Source organism: Rissa tridactyla, chromosome 5 (assembly GCF_028500815.1).
Source record: "Rissa tridactyla isolate bRisTri1 chromosome 5, bRisTri1.patW.cur.20221130, whole genome shotgun sequence".
In the NCBI taxonomy this organism is placed as follows: Eukaryota; Metazoa; Chordata; class Aves; order Charadriiformes; family Laridae; genus Rissa; species Rissa tridactyla.
Genome location: NC_071470.1, coordinates 21627880 through 21650485, shown reverse-complemented (window position 1 = coordinate 21650485; position 22606 = coordinate 21627880). Strand labels below are relative to the sequence as shown.

Genomic DNA, 22606 nt, shown 5'->3' with positions numbered 1-22606 from the left:
CTCCCTTATCAAGACAGGAAAACTGAGCCACTAACTCAGCTGACTCACATGAGTTTGTGTAAGTCAACAGCGTAGCATACCCATAAACACTGTCGTCAGGCTGAGAAATAAGTACAGACATTTAAAAACACTTAGAATCAAACAAACAAAACTCTGCAACCAAGACCCTGGTGATGAAAATGATTTTCAATAATTCTATTCTCTTGAGTGAAGAGTACTGTATAACCACCTTTCTGTGATTGCTTTCTAGCAGGGCACGCTGCAAAGCAACTAATAACTGTCACACTTTCCTCTTTACATCCTCTTGCAGGTAGGAAACGTATTTTGTTTACAGCAAGGATTTTTCTTTTTTTTTTTTAATAAAAGACATTCAAAAGCTTGTTCAAAGGAATAGGCCATACTCTTGGGATAGTATTTTGAGATTTATGAAGATCATTTGTTTCTGGAAGACTTAGGCCACCATCTCAGTCCAGCCAGCAAGAAAGTTCATGCTATGGTTCAGTTTCACTTGTGTCAAACAAGCAGTTATTGACCAGGTCTTCATCCTACAGCTTTACACAGGCTTTTAAATACCCTAAACATGGGTCATTCAGTGAGGTAAATGTTAAGACAAAAACCCAGACTCCAAGAAAAAATTCTGTGTTAACCCAACAGAGTACTTTACTTTTTATATATGTATTCATCCATTGTCAATACTTGAACTCAGCTTAAGAACGGGCAAAATTTATGTGGATTCTCACTCCTGAAGCTTGTTCTTTTGTATTCAGTTGGTAAGATTATCAGTGGAAATAATGACTCTTTCTGCTCCTTCAGTGTTTGCTAAGTTGGCTTTGTCCCAGTATTCCTTCCTACGTCATTCTATTTAGAATTAGCTTAAAGAATGTTCAAGGTACACATGGTGCAAAGATTGTTCAGAGTACCAGGTGCACACTAGGCCCCAAACGCATGTGGCTCTAAAGTGGAAAAATACACAAACATGGAAGCAAAAGAACAAGAAAGAAGTTAGTGATGAGCATAATAAAAGCAGAGAAAGATGTGTGAAAGAGTACAGGGAAAAGGCACTGAAATGGAACACAAGTAAAAAGGGAAAAAAAGAGTAAACACAGAAAGAGACTGGAACACACCTAAAAAAAAAACAAGCATTCTTTTTATCTAATGAAGAATGAAAAACCAAACTACAAAAAGGTCTGTGTACACAAATGTTTGTGTATGTCTATATATAAGGACCAAAAATACATCCTACCAGACTTTTAAAAATATCAGACTTTTAAAAATATTACATTTGCTTTGATGAGTATTTCAATTACTTCTGTCTTTCAAATTTGGAGGACTGAGACTGTGGAAATGAAAAAGAATGTGACCATGGATCTGAGCCCATCAGCTTCTGGTCTTTTATACCAAGATTTTGAACTCCATTCTATATTTTAACTGCCCAGCATCAGCAATGTGAAAGTGTTTGTTTAGAGCTACCATGTCTTTTATTGCCTGTGTTATCTCACATTTTGAAAGCACTTCAAAGTACCTACGAAATGTGTAGGGAACAAAAATTACCTAGCACTGAAGCTGAGAGGCCTGGAGAAGTTCTGTACCACTAAGGGATACAGGAAACTGGAAAAAATTATTACAAGTTACCTCAGAAGTTAGAGCCACTTTCTCACAGACCCATTAGGATGTTGGAGTTAATGGGTAAATCGCACAAAGTTAATCACAATAGCCAAAGGAAGGGGAAGGCAAAAGGGGGAAGTCTATACCCTGACAGCATGTGCTACAGACTTCATACAGAAAAACAGGCTGCAAGCCTGCTCTGGGAACAGAGAGAAAGGAAGGAAAAATGGAATATAAATCACTAGGCTCCTAATAGTTCCTGAAAAAAAATAAAATTATATGTATACCTAAGTATTTGCAAGAATGTAGCTTAGCACAGTCATTAAACTTCACTACAATCAAGAAGCCCCTAAACCAGAAATAAGTGTTCTATTTCAGGATTGAGTTTCCAGGTAAAATCATATCAAAAGTAAAAAAGTTCCAAAGCAATTCTAGATAAGTTTTAAAAGCCAAAAATAGGGACATTTCCTTTGAACACACCTCGTGAATTGTTTCTCTCTCTTACCCTTCCCCACCATGTGACACCACCCCTGCCCCCAAATAAAACTCCATTTGGCAAACAAGATATCAGATGCAATGCCGCACAAGCAGGATGCTCCTGAAAGCATACTTTTCACTTTCTTCTGGATTAGTTTGTGTGCTTCCAAGCACTCTGCGCACAGGTAGACTCCAATTCTGGACGTACTGTACTAGCACCGATCTAGGCCCACACAAACTCCCACTGAAATCACTGGGAGAAGTGACAAGTTCAGGACCCTGAATTCATGCATCTTTTTGACAGCTCAGGGCTTCAAGCCACGCTCACTTAATATAATGGAGGCAAAGCCCTCCTGAAATCAGAGGATTTCACCAGTGTGAATTGTACTTTAGGGCAGAAGACTCGGTCAGGTTGATCTAGGCCCATGCCATTTGCACAGAAGTTTTGTTTGCGGGCTGTAAACATAGAAATACTATTTTTATAGTCATGCAAAATTAACGCAACTCAAGAATGCAATGTAAAAATCGTCATTCCAACCTACTTCAAACTTTATGGCTTTGCCTGTTAAACAGCCTTAACTTTGATGATATTCCTTTAAAGAACACTGACCTCAAGTCGTTACAGGAAAATGCGTACCTGTAAATGCTGTGGATCTTTTAATGTGGTCGTAGAAGGTAATAAAATTTTCTGCTCTTGCCTACTGAAAATCCTCCCTCTACCTGTTGAAGCTCATGGTCCCCCTACCCTATTACCAGACTGCACTCAGGACACCGTGGGTGTCAAACCCCTTTCACTCGTGACTGCAGTGAGGAAAGAACACAAAGCCTGTGCCTGAGGAGGGGACCCGCCGGGGCAGGGCTGTCCCCCGCCGCCTGCCCGCCCTCACAGCCGGCAGCGGGGCCAGGGCCCGGGGGCCACGGCCGCGGGCGAGTCCCCGGCCACCGCAAACCAACGGCGGCCACAGGGCGGTTGATGGAGGCCAGAGGCTCGCAGGCACTCGTCCCTGCTATTTAGCGGCCGTGCAGGGGGTCGGCGCCGCACAGCTCAGCCTCGCCAGCCGACACTTCGATGCCCCCCTGCCGCTGCCCCAGCCGCGGAGGTCGGGGCCTCTGTCGGCCCCGGGCCGGGGTCCCCTCCCGCCGGCTGTGCCCCTCGCCCCGGCGCGGCGGCAGCAGGGGACCGCCCCCACCCCCGCCCGTCCCTCTGCCCCGGCGGCCCTGGGAGGGCCGGTGCCCGGCGTCCAGGCCGCGCCGCGGGAGGCTGGGCGCCCCGGCCCGGCGCCTGCCCCCGGCTTCGCCGCCTCACCTCGCTCACCAGCCCCTGCCAGTCGCTCTCGCTGCGGTGGGAGCTCATGGCTCCGGCGGGCCGCGGCGGAGAGCGGCTCCGCCCGCCCCGGCCTTCCGCCGAGGAGCCTGCGGGGAGAGGCGGGGCCTGCGGCCGCCTCTTGCCGCCCGGCGGCGGCCGCCCAGCGGCGTCCTGGGCACGGGCCTGCCGGAGCCGGGCCCGGGGCGGCGGGTCACGGCCCGCGGCCTAGGGCGCCTCTGCCGGGCCCCAGCAGCCTCCACACGGCGAAGTTTGCGGGCAGGGCCGCGGTGGCCGGGCGGGAGGGCGCCTGCCCAGGGCCCTGCAGAGGTGTCTAGGTGTGTTGGCCAGAGAAGGGTCTTCCTCTCCTTATGTGGTCATCCTAAAGAACCCCTGCGGTCTGTCACCACAGCCACTGAACAGCCAGACATACTGCTAGAGCCGTCAATGAGGGGACGGGCATCAGGGTATTGCATCTGTACTGCAATACAGACTTCTATATACAATCCCAGAATGGTTTGGGTTGGAAGGGACCTTAAAGATCACCTAGTTCTAACCCAGGGACACCTCTCACTGGACCAGGTTGCTCAAAGCCCCATCCAGCCTGGTGTTGAACGCTTCCAGGGATGGGGCATCCAACTGGGCAACCTGTTCCAGCATCTCGCCCTCACCATAAAAATTTTTTGCCTTAAGTCCAGTCTAAATTTACCCTTTTCCAGTTTAAAACTGTTTCTCCTTGTCCCTACAGGCCTTGTAAAAAGTCTCTCCCATCTTTCTTGTAGGCCCCTTTTATATATTGAAAGGCTGCAATAAGGTCTCCCCGGAGTCTTCTCTTCTCCAGGCTGAACAACCCCAACTCTCTCAGCCTGTCCTCACAGGAGAGGCGCTCCAGCCCTCTGGTCATTTTTGTGGCCCTCCTCTGGACACGCTCCAACAGGTCCATGCCTTTCCAGTGCAGAGGGCTCCAGAGCTGGACACAGTACTCCAGGTGGCAGAGTAGAGGGGCAGAATCATCTCCCTCAACCTGCTGGCCACACTTCTTTTGATGGAGCCCAGGATACGGTTGGCCTTCTGGGCAGCGAGCGTACATTGTCAGCTCATGTCCAATTTTTCATCAACCATAGATATTGTTTATATGTAACAAAACCCCTGTGAATTAGGTACACAATCACATTGTATGTGTAAAGTAAGACACAGCAGGAGGACAAGGAGGTAGAAAACCATCTTCTCAAAATGTGATACTGGTACATTGCTAACTTTGGGCACAGATCTCTACTGTCATTCAGTTCATGGAGGTGTAAATAATGCAATGACCCAGGACTTGGTCTGAGTTCTTTTTCTCCCTGCTAGTGCAGACTCCTCCATCAGCACTGAAACCCAAGCACACTACCCACGTGACACTCCAAACCCTTCCAGATACCTCCATGGCTCAGATGCACCCTCCACAGCCCTGTGGCCACAGCCACTGCATGGTATGTCCCCACGGACCAGGTCTACCTTGAGGCACATCACGTGCAATCTTTGTTATGCTCCTAATGTGGCAAGTGCTCCCAGGACATACGTTTTCCAGGCAAAGTCCAAGTAATTGCATGGAATATTAGGGCAGTTTAAGCCACAATTACTTTTTGTTTTAAATAACACAACAAGCAGTGCAAGACAACATAATAAAATATGCGTGTCTCATTCCTTACCACAATTTCCCCATTGTTAAGATTTGTTTGTGGTTTGGCACCTAGACAGAGTCCTTCTGTTCTCTAGAATGGCTGAGAGATCCTCCTTTGACAACTTCACATCCCTTCGAGCAGATCATGCCTCAGCCTTGCCACTGACAATATTTCTGTTCAAGGTGCTTAATTTATGGCTTATATGGGAAGAAACACAGGGCACATATAAACCGAGCAGGAGCTCTCTTTGAATGTAACATTATCAAGTTTAATAAATACCTGTGATTATCTCCATATAAAAACGTCCAGGAGAGCAGCTAGCTTTAGCATGGAACTTTAGTTTGATAAATACCGAGTTCATACATTTTACCTGCAAATTATAAATCAAACTTAGACATTTTCTCCAAATTATAGCCTATTTTTCCAAAATCAGCTGTTCCTCAACTCTAGGCATTCTGTAACTTTAGTGCTCTAGAGGGTACATTTGTCTTTCGTCTTTGGTCATATTTTTCTATGGTTTACGTTGTCATGGGTGTGATATATCACAATCCTGCATATCCTCACAGGCTTCTTGGCAAACCATTGCTGAAAACAGCATCTTGTTTGCACGGGCAAATAGCAAATAATGAAAATGAAATGAACAAGAAAACTATGTTAGAAACCCTATCATTTTCACAGTATTTTTAATAGTTAAAGCCATATAACTGCTAGTATAGGTGAACCAAACAGAATCTTTTTCCCACTTCTGCTTCTTTCTCTCCTTCATTTTCTTGGTCTTGTAGTACTCCAGACTTAGAATGCTCTTGCAGAAAGAGCTCTGCTTGTAAGAAAGATAACCCCCTAATAGCCCTCATTTTTTCAGGATGTCACTCATTTTAATCCCAAAGCTGCTCGCACGCCCCACAAACATAAGGTTTTAATTTTTATTGTTGATAATTATTCAAATGAGAAGTAAATATTCATGAAAGAGAGGTTATTAAAACAAAAAAACTCTCAATGTTTCTAGCTCTTATGATTTTATCAAAAGTCTGATGAGAGCTGGTGTTTTTCAGAAAGCCCAAGCTCTTGGATGAGAATAACCACTTTCTTTTGAAGTAAAAGAAAGATTCAAGGGAATAAATAAAAAATAAGCTGAAATGTGCCTTGAGTACACTTGATAGGATCAGAAAAGAAATAAAAGAATCCAAATATGTATTTTTAAGTAATCACTTTTAGTCCCTGGTATCAAGCCTTTTGGCAGCTTCTTCAGTTTTCCTGATCCTCTCTGCCTCCCTCACCAGTGGTTGCTGTGACACTCCTACATAACGGTCCTGCCTGGGACCAGGTTACTCTGCCAGCCTCCAGGCAGACATGTATCGAGATACGGCTCCTGCCTTAGCTCAGACAGACAAGAAGGAGGTGATAGAAAAGCAGTACTATCACCCCTCGCTTATAAATAGGAAACCGAAGAGAGAAGTAATTGCCTTGCCCAAGAAAACCGAAGTTTCAAACATAACCACGAAGCAAAACTGCAGGTTTCAGGAGTACTGATCCGCTGTTTTCATTGCAAAACTAACAAGGTGTCTTGATGCATCTCCTACCTGCTGCGGTGACTGCTTTTGCACCGTTACCTTGCCAACATCAGAAGAATACAGTGTTGGCATTGAACGTCTGAGAAAAAAAATCATCTCTCAGCCTTCCACTCCAGCTACCATCCCATTGTCTTTTTCTCTAGATCCGTTGTCTTCTTTGCTTTCTTCCTCTATACATTCACTAGATAAACTTACCTGCTTCTAGTGTTTCATCTCCCTTCTCTGCAATTCTGCTTTGTGATCAGTCTTTCCCTCAGTATCTTGAGTTCATCTGTCTTTTCACCAGATTACCCTCCACTTCTCTAAGCATTTTCCACATTTCATTAAGAAGGCTCCAGACTTCCTAAAAAAAACCTTTTTTTGGCCTGGACAAATTACACGTTCAGAATCAGATCCAAGCTACTGTGGCACCTTGATGCAACTGTTCAGTTAAACATACGTAGGAGATTTAACCAACAGTTTTCACTTGCAGGAGATTTAATCAGCAGTTCTAAAACACAGCTTTCAGAAATCATTGTCTTTGTCAGACATTAAGAAAGAAAACAACCCATTTTTTTTATCTGTAGGTAAGCCAATGAGTGGATCGCTTCAAATTTTGCTGCTTATTTTTGTCAACATTTGTCTACTGCACTAACATCATCATTACATCCATGTCCAACTCTAAAGAAATATATGATTAAAAAAACAGTGTAAATCCTTAAGACCTGGACAGGCTACATAATTGAAATGTAATGAAAACATGTAGTGCTTGTCCCCTGAAGGATGATTCAATCTGACTCTCCACAGATGTTTCAGGGTTCCATTTAATCAGGGTTTAAATACCTCTGAATGAGGATACAACCTATCATAGATAAAACATCCACTTTAGTACCTTTGTTAATTTATATCAGCATTATTTTAGTTCATGCTCTTGCTAATCTGATGATAGATAAATACACGCTCAAACCCTTATGCACACATCTTGTTGGAAGCATCCTATGTTTGTGGGGGGTACCATTACTTTCAGCGTTTATCTGTTCCCCTGTTTGTTTTCTTTCCTTTGCTTTTGCCTTTCCTTGTCAGAGGCTGCTTTTTGTCCATTTATATTCCAGCTGCGCCTTCTCAATTTTCTCAGGTTCATTGCTGGTTTCACTATCCTGTATCAGCTCTTCTACTTCACATGCATGATCTGTCAGCAGGACAATATGATCTGCAGATCAGAAGCAGTTTAGCAGTTATTCATTTATGTTGAATCCTTTTGTGCCCAGTCAAGTCCGTGAAGGACACATCTTAGGCAAACAACAAAGATCTTTAAAGTGATGGTGTTTCTTTTTTCCTCTTCAGCAGTTTTGTACCTTCAATGTATTGTATTCCTTTGTGTATTAGATGCTCCATGTAACATTAAAATTGGAGACAGTCTTTATTTTCTTTTTCTTTTCTTTTTTAAAGCTATTGTATGACTGTTAGCTGGTGCGACTGGATACTGGCGTTCAAAGTAGAGGAGGTCTCTCCCCTAGAGAGAGTGGTAAAAAGAGAATTAGAGGGAAGAGACAGGAACTGACTGTCATCTCACAAGCCAGGTCTAGGAAGGAGCTAGGAGGTGAGGTCTGGCCAAAGGAGGGAAGGGAAGAACTATGCAAAGCAGCAGCCAAGAGGAAGGAGTGCAGGTAGCGGGTGGGATGCTCATGGAAAGAATTGAAGGAAAAGCTGTGAGGTGGGAGGGCAGAGGAGAGACTGCAAGTTTGAAAACAAACTGATTTTGAAAATTAATGAGCACATATAAGCAAGAGAACAATCCTAACTCTGGGGTTTTCTGAGTAATTGAGAATCCAAAGTCAATAGTAGCCTGTTGTATAGATTTTCTAGGAGTATTATAGTATGTCTAACTTCATATGTAAGTGCTTTCAACAATTTTGTTTTAAAGGCTGGTTTCTCCAAGGCCCTGTGGTGTTGCAGCATCTACCTCTTAGGCACGCTTCTGTCTAGAGAAATCTTTAGTGTCAGGTAATATGGAAGGTTTCATCGGAAAATAGCTGTTTGGGTGCTTCCTAGCTAGCTATGGCTGAAGTGCTCAGAAAATGGGTAGGGTGGCACAGGTGTTTGAGCAGGTCACCAGCCCTTAGATATTCCTGGTAAACACCCATTATACAGAACTGCTCAGTTCAATCACACTCTTGTGTGGGCGTACTCAGCCTGACACCAAGCATGGACTTCAGTGAAGTCCCCCAAAACTGTAGAAGAGACTCTGGAAGATGCTGGGGGGAGTTCAAATCCAACTCGGCCAAGAAGGCTCTAACTTCTTTAAGAGCATTGGTAAAATTAGTTGGTTTGATCTAGGATGTATTGGAAAAGTTTGGCATGTTGTCTCTGCTAGCAACAGTAGATAACTGTGTAGGGATTGTCAATAAGTTATTTTATGTTCACCAGAAGAATTCATGTCTCTTCTTCCCCTCACCATAAGAATAAGGACAAATCAGTAGGAACTAGACAGCAGTAAAGAAAAAAAGTACAAAATCTCAGAGCCTGTTTTAAGGCCTTGTCATTACGATTGAATATAGAGTTAGTGTAAATGAATTCTGTTTTCCCAGAGGCATCAAACTCCTCCTGTCAAGACAGTCTCTCAAGGGAGACTGGAAAGTCTCTCACTGCCCTCCTCCTGCCTTATTATTATTTCCCTTAAAATATAGTGCTATTGATGTAACTAAAATGCAATATAAGATCAGAGAAAATATTTTGTCAAGTGACTCAGACAGGCACAACTGACGGGTACTAAGGAAACGTGTACTGCATTTTATGTTCCTCTGAGTGTGTTAGGAAAATATAAGAAATAGTTCGTTTTACTAAGAAATCCAGGTGGGGAATTCAAACTACCTTCTGCTACTATGAAATTGAAGAGTGACCTAGTACTGTCATCAGATCTGACATATGAGTGGCTTTTCAGACTTGCAAGTTCATTTTTCAACTGGTAGGATATATCAAATCCCTGAAAGCTGTCTGACCATTGCAAAGACATTTATTGCTGTGACCACACCGGACTCTTCGGCACAAAGACCATCACTTTACATATGTGGTCAATACTTGACAGACTGTAAGCAAAGAATGAGGTGGGGAACACGAAGGACAACCAGCCTGATCCTGTGCTGCCCAGTCAATGTAGAGGGAATAACAAAAGAAAGCTCACTGACTAAAAGCACAAAAATTAAATTTAAACAAAACTTGTTGAGAACATCACAGCAAAATAATTTTCCATTTGAAACTGTCTATCTGGAAAAAACCAAAATGTATATGCTTTGGTATGCAGTTTTTCTGGATTAATGAGGAAATTTCTCATCAAACCCTGACTGCATGCCTTAGACTGGGCAATGGCACCATACAGAGACACTGAGCCGAAGTTTGCCTGTTTTACATTCAAATTGTGCAGATCTTTGGGACTTCAACCTCAGTCTCTTCTAAGAGAAGTTTGGTGAGCATTCTTTTATCTCCGTGGAAGCTTCTCCAGTTGGTAAAAGCAGTTAAATGTTAATTGGATCAAGGAGCTGAAGCTTGAGTTTCTACATCCCAGATAAAGCCACAACTGTCGGGATATAGCCTCCCGCTCTTCACATAAATACTTCATTATAAAAGTGCAACAGCTTTAACAGAAGAAACTGAGAGATCTATTTCTACGCTTCAGGTTTGAATCAAATGGAAAGAAATCAAACCACATAATGCATCTATCATAGGAGCCATTGGAGTAGATGCTGTTCTGGGGTGACCATCTCTTTTTTTTGCCCCTGCTGCTTTCTTGTATTGGTGACAATTTTACTGATGAGATTATGATCCTATTAAATTATTATTCCACTGAAATTAGATCTATACCTTTAATTTATTAATTGCTGCTTGCTTTACGTTTGCATTTCATAGCTTTTTCTTTTTATTCTCAGTTCCTAACTGTTTGTTTTTAAAATAAACTCTTTCACCAAGAAAGGGTTTTTTCTTCATGCTTGTTGGTCACTGAATCAATTTAAAATATAATCTCCTGGTCCTAGTGAGAGGTCATATGTGGATGGTATGTTTATTTATTTACTCTGACAAGTGGTGGAGGCACCAAACAGTCAGTACCAAGCAGAACCCCATAAAACTGGATAAAATAAGGGCTGAGAGCTCTGACTTGAATTCAGCAGGGGGCAGAAATCACAGGCTGAAGTGGATACTCTCCCTGGCCCTTGCCCTGTCTTCCAGAGGCAGCTTGTAGGGACAAATGAAAATTATGAACCAGCTTCTGAATCATTATTTTAAGCCAAGCTTATGGAAATGAATGAAACTTAATTTCAATTACTGCCATGCGTATCTATGGTACTTTCTTTAGCCATCTGTTTTATATCTGCCTGCTCTGCAAGCGAGATTCCTGAAACCTGGCCAGCAAGGCACAGGCAGTGGTTTTGAGGGCGTGTACTAGCAATTTGGTGTGGTTAGCTGTATGCAGAGGTAAGGCGCCAAAGACATTCAGATCCCTGCTGAATAGTTCATACCCTACATGGTTTTGCCAGAAATATTTTCTCTGCAAAGGGTTTTCTCCATCGTGGACTTTAAAGTTTTGTATCTTCACTGAAAGGGTTGCCAAGCATTGGAACAGGCTGCCCAGGGAAGTGGATGAGTCACCATCCCTGGAGGTATTTAAAAGATGTGTAGACATGGCGCATAGGGACATGGTTTAGTGCTGGAGTTGGCAGTGTTATGTTTACCATTGAAGTCCATGATCTTAGGTTCTTTCCAACCTGAATGATTCTATGGTTCTATATCAAGATTGTCGTTAAGTAGAAGCATCTTTGCTCTACAGAAATGTGTACATTTAAAGGCTGGGGTAAATAAAATTAACTAGTGCTTTCACCACTGGAGGTGGGATCCAAGAGGACCACACTGTTTAAGAAACTCTAGGGCTAGAACATGTGTAGAGACCCGTGGTGGAACTTTAAATGCTACGAGGAGCCTAATTCCCATCCAAACTTTAAGACCTCTGGCCCTTCTGCTTTGAAAGAAACAATAACACTATTGTCTAGCAGAGTGTACTGAGTAGTGAGGCCCCTTGGTGTTTCCGTGTTTGAGTAGGATGGCAGCCAATTTGTGTATGCAAAAAACGAGACTTTGGTGGAACATTGCTAGTTTTTAGGACCCTCTTATGAGCTTGCTGTGCTTAGTCATAGTTGTTCTCAGTTCTAGACTGTTCTCAGTCTATTCCTAAAATAAAGATAAAAAAATCCACATAGTAAGAACAAAGAAGTAAAAGCCTGGTTAAGGCATCTCTTTGGACATTTTTCTGACAGAGAGCGCACTCTGCACTCTCCAGCCCTCCAGTTCTGCACTGTTCATGGCTTTCACTAACAGCACAATGTCATTTGTCTCAACTTTAGTGGTTGGGCAGATTCTGACACACCAGGAAAATGTATCTGTTTCAATTTGGTATTTAACAAGGTGCACAGATGGTGTTAAAAAGCAGGTAGAAGTGGTTAATCACCTGTGAATTTTAGGCATTTTTCTGCTGTCCATAGAGGACTTTAGAAGTGCATTTACTGCATGGTTTTCTCCACGATGATTTGCATTTTCATGGTTGTTTTCAATCAATCACCCCAGAGAGGTTTGCAAATCTTTTAATTCCAAAGCTGTGAAGACCTGCCTATGTCCACATTCCTAGCGCAACAAATGATTTGGGACCTGAATCATGTGGTATTCAGTATTCGCATTCAAGCATATCCGTACCTCATCGCACCCTGAATTGTTTCATTTTACTGACACCATCTGTTTCTTGTGCCTAAACCAATTTGTATTCCATTTCAAGAGTTGTCCCCTATGCTCAGCTTTCTGACCTTGTAAATCGATCTCCTGTACAGTCTGTAACAAATACTTTCCTGAAATCTGGATGAATTATGTCAACGATTTCATCTTTATCAATTCAGCAATGCATTGAAATGACCCTAATACATTTGTCATACATGATCTTCTTTTAACAGAACCATGCAGCTTTCCCTTTACTAAATCACATCTCTAACTGAATTGTAATCTTCTCCCTTATAAATGTTTCCATTATCTTGCTCACTACTACACTCAGTCTTACAAGTCTGTATTTCGTTGGGTCTTCCCAGTGTCTCTTTTTGACAGCTACTGAAGCCACTCAACAATGAAGTGCATTTCAGGTAAATATAATTGATGTGTTCTTTAAAAGAAGGAGAAAAAAATTAAAACCTAGTAAAATATACTCCTGGTGTTCAATAGTAGTTTTAGAAATTCACTGGAATGAATGGAGAATAAAGGAGGATTTCTTTATTGCTGGCAGTTAGTGGCATTGATGGATCATGGCATAGCCGTTCTCAGTATGGCCAAATAATTTCACTGTATGGAATTTTATATAGCTACAGCTAAAATTCAATGAACTGATTCAGAAGGTTCAGGATAAACTATAACAATAAGTTAAGCCCTTAAATCGATTTGGTATTTTAAAAGGATAGGGAGCAGCAAGATGTCATCTTCCTTCACAGATGTAACTTTAACTGGAACTGTAAATCCCAAGCAGAGTATTGGGGGATAAGGGTATATAATGTGTGATTTAAGATCCATCCTGGAAATCAGTGGGGATTTGAGTACACCAACTCTAAAACATAATCAGAGCGTTATAAGAGTCCATCCAGAAAGTTAGGAGGATATTTTTTTAGAAGAATAGAGATAAATTTCGTATCTTAAAGAGGCTATTTTTGAAGAGTGCCAGGCAAGTTGAGAAAAGAAAATGACTGTGAAAGAAGCAGCAGAGGCACAGATAACCACTCATCCTACTATCCTCTCAAGATACGAGCTGGGGATGATTTCTATCAACGACTTCCAAATATAACATTATTCATCTTTCATTATGTTGTCAATCTAATTTGAATGTAAGCTATTCAGAGCACATGGCTGTTTTGCCTTGTGTTTGCCTGTAAAGCGCTGCACACCCCAAGCCAGGAAAAAAAGCGAGAATTATTGGATTAGAGGGAGATAACGTCCTCATTGAAAGTCCTGTGTGCAAACGCTTGTTTTCTAATCACCTTTGTGAAACCTGCCCCTGCCGTACCATACAGAGGAATTCCTCTTCAAAGTAAGACGAATTGCAGCTTATTTTATACTAACCCTGTACAGCCTTTCTACTTAGGAGGAATGGGAGAAACTCCTGCCAACTTACATTAGTTTCTGGGAAAAAAACACCTGAACTCCCAAGATTTGGCTTTGGTGGTGACCTTCAGTTCACAGAGCTCTCAGTATTGAACAAACTCCATGTTTGAGATGAAATCCTGAATTCACACTGAAGTGAAATAGAGTTTTTTCATTGACGTTAGAAAGGCCAAGGTTTCAATCCTTCCTTTTGAGACAGGAGTTATAAAAGTTTTTGTGTGCTGGGGCACGGTTACATCAGCATTGAGTGCTGTAGAGATACTCCACAAGTAATACAGAAAATATTATCCCTAGGGCTGCAAGATCTAAGATAGTCACTGTGACCTGAAATAGCAGCTCGTTATGTGCCGACAAGTCCATCTTCTTTCTCTTAACTGTAAATAAAAGCACAAAAGTTTAACTGAAGGGACAATTAGAGCCTGAGAATATGCATCTACCTGCCCTTTACCAAACTACTGGGTAATTTTCTAGCTTTCAGCTTCCCTTTCCCTTTTTCCCCCCTCTTTACAATAAATCTACTCTGAATTTCCCTATTTTTGTTGCATTGTCTCTTTTTCCTCCTCTTTGTATTTTAATTTTGGTCTCTTTCTGCCCTTTGGCTCTACATGGGCCCTTTTTCTCTCTGATTTTATTTTGCGCGTCTGTCTTTGAGCAGCTTTCCACGCTCTCCACACCAGGGCCTGACTGAAGGACTAGTTCATGGTTACGAAAGCCTAGATCAGAGAGGGTTTCCTCTCCTGAATCCTCAGATCTGTCACTGGCCCATCCACGGCACCCAGCTCGTTCTCAGACGAGGCCAGAGTGAGGACTGGTGTCTTTGGCATAACTCTGGCAGTTACTTTTGGGCAAGAGGTGCATTTGCAGCTTGAACAGAAGCCATTGTAGAGCATCATGAAGAAAGCACTTGTGAGGCACTACAGCACATCCTCTCCGAGCCTCTAGTAATGTAAGCCAAGGATAAATAAGTCCAAAGAGCAACTACTGTCAGCAGCCTGAGCAGCACACTCGGCCTGGAGTGTAAGCAGAGGCTGTGTGTGACAGACCTGGATCCATCAGCGTGCTGTCGGACCACTGCCTTTCCTTTGGGCCATACACAAGAGCTGGGTCCAGCAGATCGGTCCACGGCTCTCGCAGACTGTTCACTCCACTGCCTGCGAGGGTGGGCTGGGTATCTGAGGCAGGATTTTGAAAAATGCCAGCTAATGATGGAAAGCACAAGAATTGACCAAACAAGATGAATACCAGCCATACAAAGCTAGGGATGTAAAAGGTATAGGCTTGGGCTAAGCCAAGTGCATTGAATATCCGTCTGATAGTATAATGGGAACAGTTTTACATACAAAGACAATACTGTTTCCATCTCAATAGCCAAAAAAAGAAAATGGGGGAGAAAAAAAAAAAAAAGGAGGCTGTTACTTAGGAAAAAGCCAGAAGATGGTTCTTGCCTTCATACAACAGGACGTACATACTGGTGGTGTGTTGCATTCCTGTTCTGGGAGCTGGGCTACCCTCTGTTCACAGTGGCAAGACATGTGTCCGGGCATGTGATGCAAAGCATGGCACATCCGAGCCCATGGAGCAGGTCAGTTAGTGGTGAAGGTGTGCAGCTGCAGAATGCAGAACAGCTCAGTGAGGAACACCTCCTCGCCAAGCAGCACAAGGGATGAAGGACAGGCACAGAACAGAGGAAGAGGGCTAATGATGGTGGATTGTCCCTGTAGTCCTTTCAAAGACTAATAGGCAGCCAAGCAGAGCCTGACAGGTAGAAGTACCAGCACCTGAACAACTTACAAATGGTGCAGGAGCAACTTGGACAACACCAAGGCAGGCTGAAAGTGTTCCCACAGCAGAGTCAAAGCACTAAGCCATTACCTACCAGCAAGCAAGTCTGGGTGTGGGCACTAAACACATCCCCAAGCAAGAGGGGAAGGTGGCACAGCAAAGCTGAGGAGAGGCAGATTCTCAAGAGAGCGATGGAGACCAAGCTGCTCAGCTCCCAGCCCAAGCAGAGGGGTTCTGGCATGGAAGAGCGAGCTGCACCCTGTGCAAACTACACAGAAAATCAGTGGTGTTATGTGATCCTATGTGCAAGTGAAAAATGGCAGGATTTGGTGACTTTTCAGGGGTCTGACACAAGGTTTTTGAGCTTCAGGTGAGCACCAGTAGTATAGGCAGCTCTGCAAAATATTTTCTGCTCAAGGATCCATTCCACATGTACCGTACTTCTGCTGAATTTTACAATAATTAGGCATATTAAAAAATGATACTGGAAAAAGTGATCTATGGTAAAAGGAGGGAAAAACTTCATGAGTTTGAGCAGTCCACAGGATAGTGTTTGCCCTATGGCTTATCTACATAAGAGGCAAAGAGCTGTCCCACGCAGGCTGCACCACAGATGTTTATCCACAGCTGTCTTGTTGCTTTGTAGCTGCTTCTGTCACCTGGACCATGTGTATCACGCCGGCAAGAGCCAGTGTGGGAGTGAACCCCCCCATTGCATTGGTTGCTGCAGTCACACCTGATACTACAGCTACCATTTTTCTTTTTTGTTAAGGGAAGGATTTAAATCAGAAAAAAAAGCAGTTAGTAACCAGTGGGGAAAAAAACCACTGCCACAAAAGAAATAAATAGCAATGAGGTATTCTGTTACAGTATTAGAGCATTTCAACCCTCAGGGGTTATTCACGTAAATGAATCTTGTGCTTATTCTGTCAGGGAACACAAATTAATAGCACATGAAGAAATATGAACCAACACTCTTAAAACCCCAGATGAAATCAAACCACACAAATCAGATCCCATTATAGATTTCAAGACCATGATCTCGATCAGAGAGAACTTTGCTTCCGTAAATAAAGTTGTTAAAGGTGACCCCATATTAGGGTGAGAGTTTCAAACTTGCCTCCCAAAACATCTGAGGTGTTTGGAGCACAGTTTTTCTTTTGGATTGTGCCCGTCACCACATAAGACTGAAAAGTCTACAAATATGGTTTCTTTGGAAAGCATCTGAAGGTTTGATTGATCCCAGAGCTCTATTGGTATAGAGACTTACCAAAGCGTGCTTTCAGAAAACGTAGTTGACTGTTCAACACTACCACCATAAGAGTTAGCATCGTTCCCTACAGAAACTAACAACACTTCTTCCGCTTAGCTGTGACGCTGAACAATATGTAAAGTTGAACTGTGACAGGGAATACTCCCCATAATTCCATTCCTCAGTATGTGTAAATCTCCAAATACTGAAAAAATACAAAAATTTAGACTAGTACAGGAGTAAAAAAAAAAATTTTAAAAAAATCAAAGTTTCAATGATATAAAAAGTGATCACAATAAAGAGAAACCCCTCTTGATATCAACATCATCGGCAATCCAAATATCTGGAATTTACCTGCTGCCTTGTCGTCTGCTCATCAGAGGCACAACATTGGGTTTTTTTTTTTGTCTCCTTGTCTCTGAATGCTGACTTTCCACTAGATCACACTTCCAAACTGTATAGAGGTGATCCGAAAGCAAAGTGATGAAAAGAAGGAAGATTTTTTGCTTGGTCATTTGAACCTTGGATTTGGATATCTAAATTACCTGAGACTAATCTAAATTACCTAACTTACTTCTAATGAGAGTGAGTTACCAAGCTTAGTCTGAATCAGAATGGCTTTCAGTCTATGGAAAGCATGCTTTGCATCTCACAGGGGATGTACAGTTCCACAGCAAAGGAATTGAAATTCAGCCCCTATCTGCACTAGCCGTATTGGTACACAGGTATCTTACCTTGCTTATCTGTCTTTAGAGGTCTTTGTTCAGCAAGAGAGCGTCGCTTTAGTCTTTCTACAGCTTGTTATGTTGTTTACGATCCTACTCGGGCTGCTGTTGAAAACGCTTTTTTCCTCTTCCCAGTGTGAAGGTACACCATGCTGTTACTGTTTACAGCAAACAGGCTAGCATGACTATCCACGCTGAGGTGGAACATATATGCACTGGTGTATTTGCTGTAGAAACTTGAATATATACAATTTTTAAATAGTTTTGGTATCAAAATGGGTCATTTTGTAAGGGAAAGGGAAAAAAGCTCAAAACGAATTTGTGGAAAATATCATGAAAGAAGTAACTTGAAAATATGACCTGCTCTTAATAACTTCTTAAGAACTGGCCTAATTTTAGTGACCTCTTAGAGGAACGTAACACTATCTATCTAGTCTATTTGGAGGTAGTATATTCTTTCCAGAAAAAAAACCAAACCCTCCAGATTAGTGCAAGTAGAAAGCCTGAAAATGGCATTCTGAACAAATTATTTTTGATTTCACTTGTACTATTATTTTGTATTCACTTGTGTACAACTCCGACTGTGAGCCACTTTACAAAGATGTGGTCCGACCTCTAAGGAACAGCCAGACTTGCAGACCTCAAAATTCATCTTTAAGACTTCAACAGGAAGCTGCTCTCTGAAGTCGTGAAATTACATGTAGGTATTTAAAGCCTATATGGTGTTTTTTGTCCTGCCTTTAGAACTCAGCCTGCCTACTTCCAGCATATGTGTGTATATGTGTATGTGAGTGAAAACACGTTGCCCCCTCTTGGTAATATAAAAACCCTTGTCAATTAATATGTCAGAAGGACTTTGGTATCTGTCATAAAATCATCAAATAATTGAGGCTAAAGGGACCTCTGGAGGTCATTTGGTCCAACACCTTGCTCAAAGCAGGACAAACGTCAAAGTTAAATCAGGTTATTAAGGCTCTGTGCAGTCACGTTATGAGTATCTCCAAGGATGGAGATCCTACAACTTTCCCAGGCAACACGGTGCAGTGTTTGACCATACTCATTGAGAAGAATTTCTCCTCTTATATCTAACCAGAATGTCACTTACAGCAACTTGTATCTCTTGCCTCTTGTCCTTTGGCTGTGCAATACTTAAATTTAGAAGAAAAATAATTCTCCATTCCATCTAACTCTACACAGACCTACCCATATTACAAGGCGGGGAGAATGAAGATATTTTCTGGCTATTATAGTTTCTTTTTGCAGGCTGTCCTAAATTAAATTATACAGTCAATTCTCCATTATCAGAAGGTAATGGCTGAATTCAATGTTTTTTATTGATGCATCACATTGGTGTTCAGATACAGGATTTCCCATCCCTCAAGGCTGCCTTTACGAGGATTAGCAAGTCTTCATTTCTATCTTAGAAGTAGATTTTTCCTATTTATTAACTAGTGTTATTCACTCACTGTTCTACTTTGTCCTTAAAACATATGGGGCAGAGCTGTAACCACTGAAGTTGCTAGTTAATAGTTAAAAATGTATTTATATTAGTGAACATATAGGTAGACTGTGTGGAAGGGAGATTACATCCTTAATCTAGATTGGTTTGCTTAATTTTTATTTAACTGAGATTAAAAAAATCTGACTTACAATCTTTGATTTAAAAATTAAGAATTTTATCATTGTCATGATTTTTATACCCAGAGGCAAATAATAAATTAGGTGGCTACCTCTGCAATACACCTGGAAGATTAGGAAATACGATTATCAATGGTTGAGGTTAGGAACCGAGGTAGAGTGAGACTAGTGCCAAAATCCATACTTAGAGCTTGCATTGGACCTTGGGCTGGGACACCTTTGTTCTGCCTAAGGCTGCAGTCCCTCATGCCCTATCTGATGCTGTTTTGCAGGTAAAGTTTGCTGGGCACCTGCATTTATACTTGTGCATGTGGTCAGAACCACCTTTCCATTTGGACTGAACAACTCCATATCTGTCTCATGATAAGGTCTGTTCGAAAACTTCCAGACGGCTTTCCTCTATTTAAGCCCCTAGACTTGATCCACTGTGTCTCAGAGCACAATTGATATGTCTACAGTGATCACAACCACTTTGCTTTAAAAGCAGCACTGAAGGAGAAGATACTAGAGATAAGGATGTATCTGTGCTCCACCTAAAAGCCCCCAAACGCTGATGAGCAATCAATCACACACATTTCTCGCAGGCTGATGCAGGGTGCAGCTCTGCAGCAAGTCATTTTACCTTTGATAGGTCCCCAGATGTGTACAGCGCCTCGCTTTCATGGGAGTTATGCAAGTTACCCTGCATAATCCTGGATTCATTGCAGGGTATGAGCAAGCACCCACAAAGATGCTCTGGAGCACTCATCTAGCTCATCCCACAGAAACTTGCCCATAGGGTTCATCACCGATCCTGCTCCAGGAGAGGCCTGGGCTGTGAAACCCTACCTACTGATAATAGGGATCTGCATATTGCAGGAAGGCCGGGGTTAAATCTCAGAAACACAGAATGGTTGGGGTTGGAAGGGACCTCTGGAGATCATCTGGTCCAAACCCTGCCAGAGCAGGTTGCACAGGAACGCGTCCAGGCGGGTTTTGAATGTCTCCAGAGAAGGAGAATCCACAACCTCTCTGGGCAGCCTGTGCCAGTGCTCTGCCACCCTGAAAGTAAACACTTAATCCTGAGAGGGGAAAATCCCACAGAGTGGTTTGTGGATGCCCATCACAATTTTCAATCTCTTCTGAGGTGGCTGCCTCTACCTACGAGCTGTGCAAGGCATTGGGGACAGCCCCCAGGCTGTTTGGTTGGATGCCCAAGGGACACATTAGCATTCCCCTGACATTCCCATCAGTCCAGCCCTAAGTGACTTGATCGTGGACATATGGACTGAAGGCAGGGCAGAAAATGCAACTTAAGACGTTCAGCATCCTGTCCTGAGGCCTAATCTTATAGATACCACGTCCTAACTACCTTATCACCCACAGTTTTGTATGCCAAAGTTGATGAGCTCCAGGTAACCTTCCCAGCTTCACCGCAGAAGAATTTGTCCTGTACTCGCTAGAGGGAGCCCATGTGGTCCTGGCAGAGCTAAAGAAGAAAGAAACAGATCTAAAGGCAGAGACCAGCAGCATTGCTCTTTTCCCAACTTGGTTTAAATCACTAGTAAACTTAGTCCCTTTCTCTCATTTCTAGATCTGGTATTTTTACACAAACTGCAGTTGGGGAAGGGAGAATTCAGAGCACTTTCTGAAGAGAATCTTGCATTTTATGAAGACAAGACTATACATCAAATGCTAACATGGTCAGCTGAGCACTGGTAGAAACGTTGTTGACCGAGGTCAAATAGCATAAAAATGGCAGCTGTCTAGGTGTTCCCTTCAACATCACCCTGACCACCAGCACCCTGCAATGCTAACATATTCAGACACTCCTCTGCACCTTGAGACTGAGGGCTCAAACCCTATTTACAGAGTGGTGTAATGAGGAGGTGACCTCCTCCCCAGGCTCCTATGTCACGGTGGCTAGAGGGCAAGCGTTCAGCCCACCGGTGGAGATATGGATTCACCATGCAAAGCAATTAGGATAGACTTCAACCAGCGGTACGGCTGGTACAGGGCATATTTTAAAGATGTGATGTGGCTGCATTTTTCTTCTCTTCTTTGCTCTGCTGTGGATTGCCGTTGTAACTTCTTCTGGCACCTAAGGAAACAAACCCAGAGCTGTTGCAATGTAGAGAGACGGGCAAGAGTTGGGGAAGCATGGAGTTCAGGAGGCATCCTGTTAACTAGAAGGAGAGACAGGGTATAGGTACCCTAACATGGATCATAGCACAGGTGACTCGAGCATCATGGGATTCTGGAGGGCAGGGTGTACCCTTGCCGCATGGATCAAAACATGCAAGAACATGACAAACTGAAGGTTCCTTGAGGGCTTGGGCTTCCCAGTGCTGCGTAAGCCTACCATTAGGGCCATTAGCCCTGCGTTTCACTCATTGGCTTGTGCTCTTGCTGTGCTTCCCTTTCCTATTTGAAGAGGCTTGTTTAATTTTGCTAACGACTCTGAATGAAGATAAGGCCCATGTGTGTAATAACAGACTAAAATTAAACTTCAAACAAATTATCTGTTAGGATTTAGGAAAATCTTATCTGGGGAGGAATTAATCCTTGCTGCTTGGTTTGGGGCTTTAGCAGGCCACTGGGGATTTGAAAGAGAACACTTTTTCAGTCTGGCGCATACACAGCAACTGGAGCAATGAGCATAATTCTGTGGATGCGCTAAAAAAACAAAACTCAATAAAAAAACCCAAACCAAAAAGACACCTAAACATCTGAAGTGTAGCCTGAACTGATTGCAAACCAAATGCAGGTGCTGTACATCATCAGCTGTCGCTGTCAAAGCCCGGGTCTCCTTGTGACTAATGTCCCTGCTTCCTTTGTCATTGCTTATCAGGACAATTCTGTAAGCCGTCTCTTAAGCCCTAGTGCTCCACACTGCGTGGTTTGGAAACCAGCCATTGCACCCAGTGACGTGAGGTTGCTCTGAGAAGATGATGCTGCTCAATCCAGCCTATTAATCAAATTACCAGACAGGGGGCAAGAAGTGCCTGTGGGTGTTACTCTGCTGAAAAATGCTCATGTGGCTCAGGATGGTGTTGGGAATGGGACTAGAAGGGGAGCTGGCAGAGACGGGGCAAAGTCAGCCCCATTTGAAATGCAACCACCCCATGATGGTTTGAGGGATTTAGCCCTCAAATTATTTCAGACTAACACTTTAGTTCTGCTTCACTCACCTGCAAGTAATACCCATGACAGACAGGAAGAGACAAAGACAGGAAGACCTCTGGAAACACCTTCTTACCCTCTGACCACAGAGATACCTCAGATTTCCATCAGTGAGAGATTCCTGGTGGAGGTCTTTCATCTTTTCTCTTCCATCCATTTTTTCTTTCTTTCAGCTTAGCTGCCCACACCAGATGTAGCTTGAAAGAGCAATAGGAAGAGGGAACAAGAGAGAAAAGGAGCTTTAACAGCCAGGAGGAGATAAATGAGTGCTC

The 22606-nt window shown here is 42.9% G+C and overlaps 1 protein-coding gene across 3 annotated transcripts in view; it reads right to left on the bottom strand.

The window, feature by feature from the left end:
* The window catches only part of CCDC149 (coiled-coil domain containing 149), a 55103-nt gene extending 51576 nt beyond the window's left edge, over positions 1–3527 (bottom strand). For 2 of the 3 annotated variants that reach the window (XM_054203407.1, XM_054203408.1), the window contains exon 1: positions 3389–3527. In XM_054203407.1, coding sequence (XP_054059382.1) covers positions 3389–3436 — 48 coding nt within the window. In that variant the 5' untranslated portion in view covers positions 3437–3527. Of the gene's footprint in view, positions 1–2719; positions 3085–3388 lie in introns of those variants that run through there. The other variant, XM_054203409.1, reaches the window with a different exon arrangement.
* Between the last annotated feature and the right edge of the window lie 19079 nt (positions 3528–22606).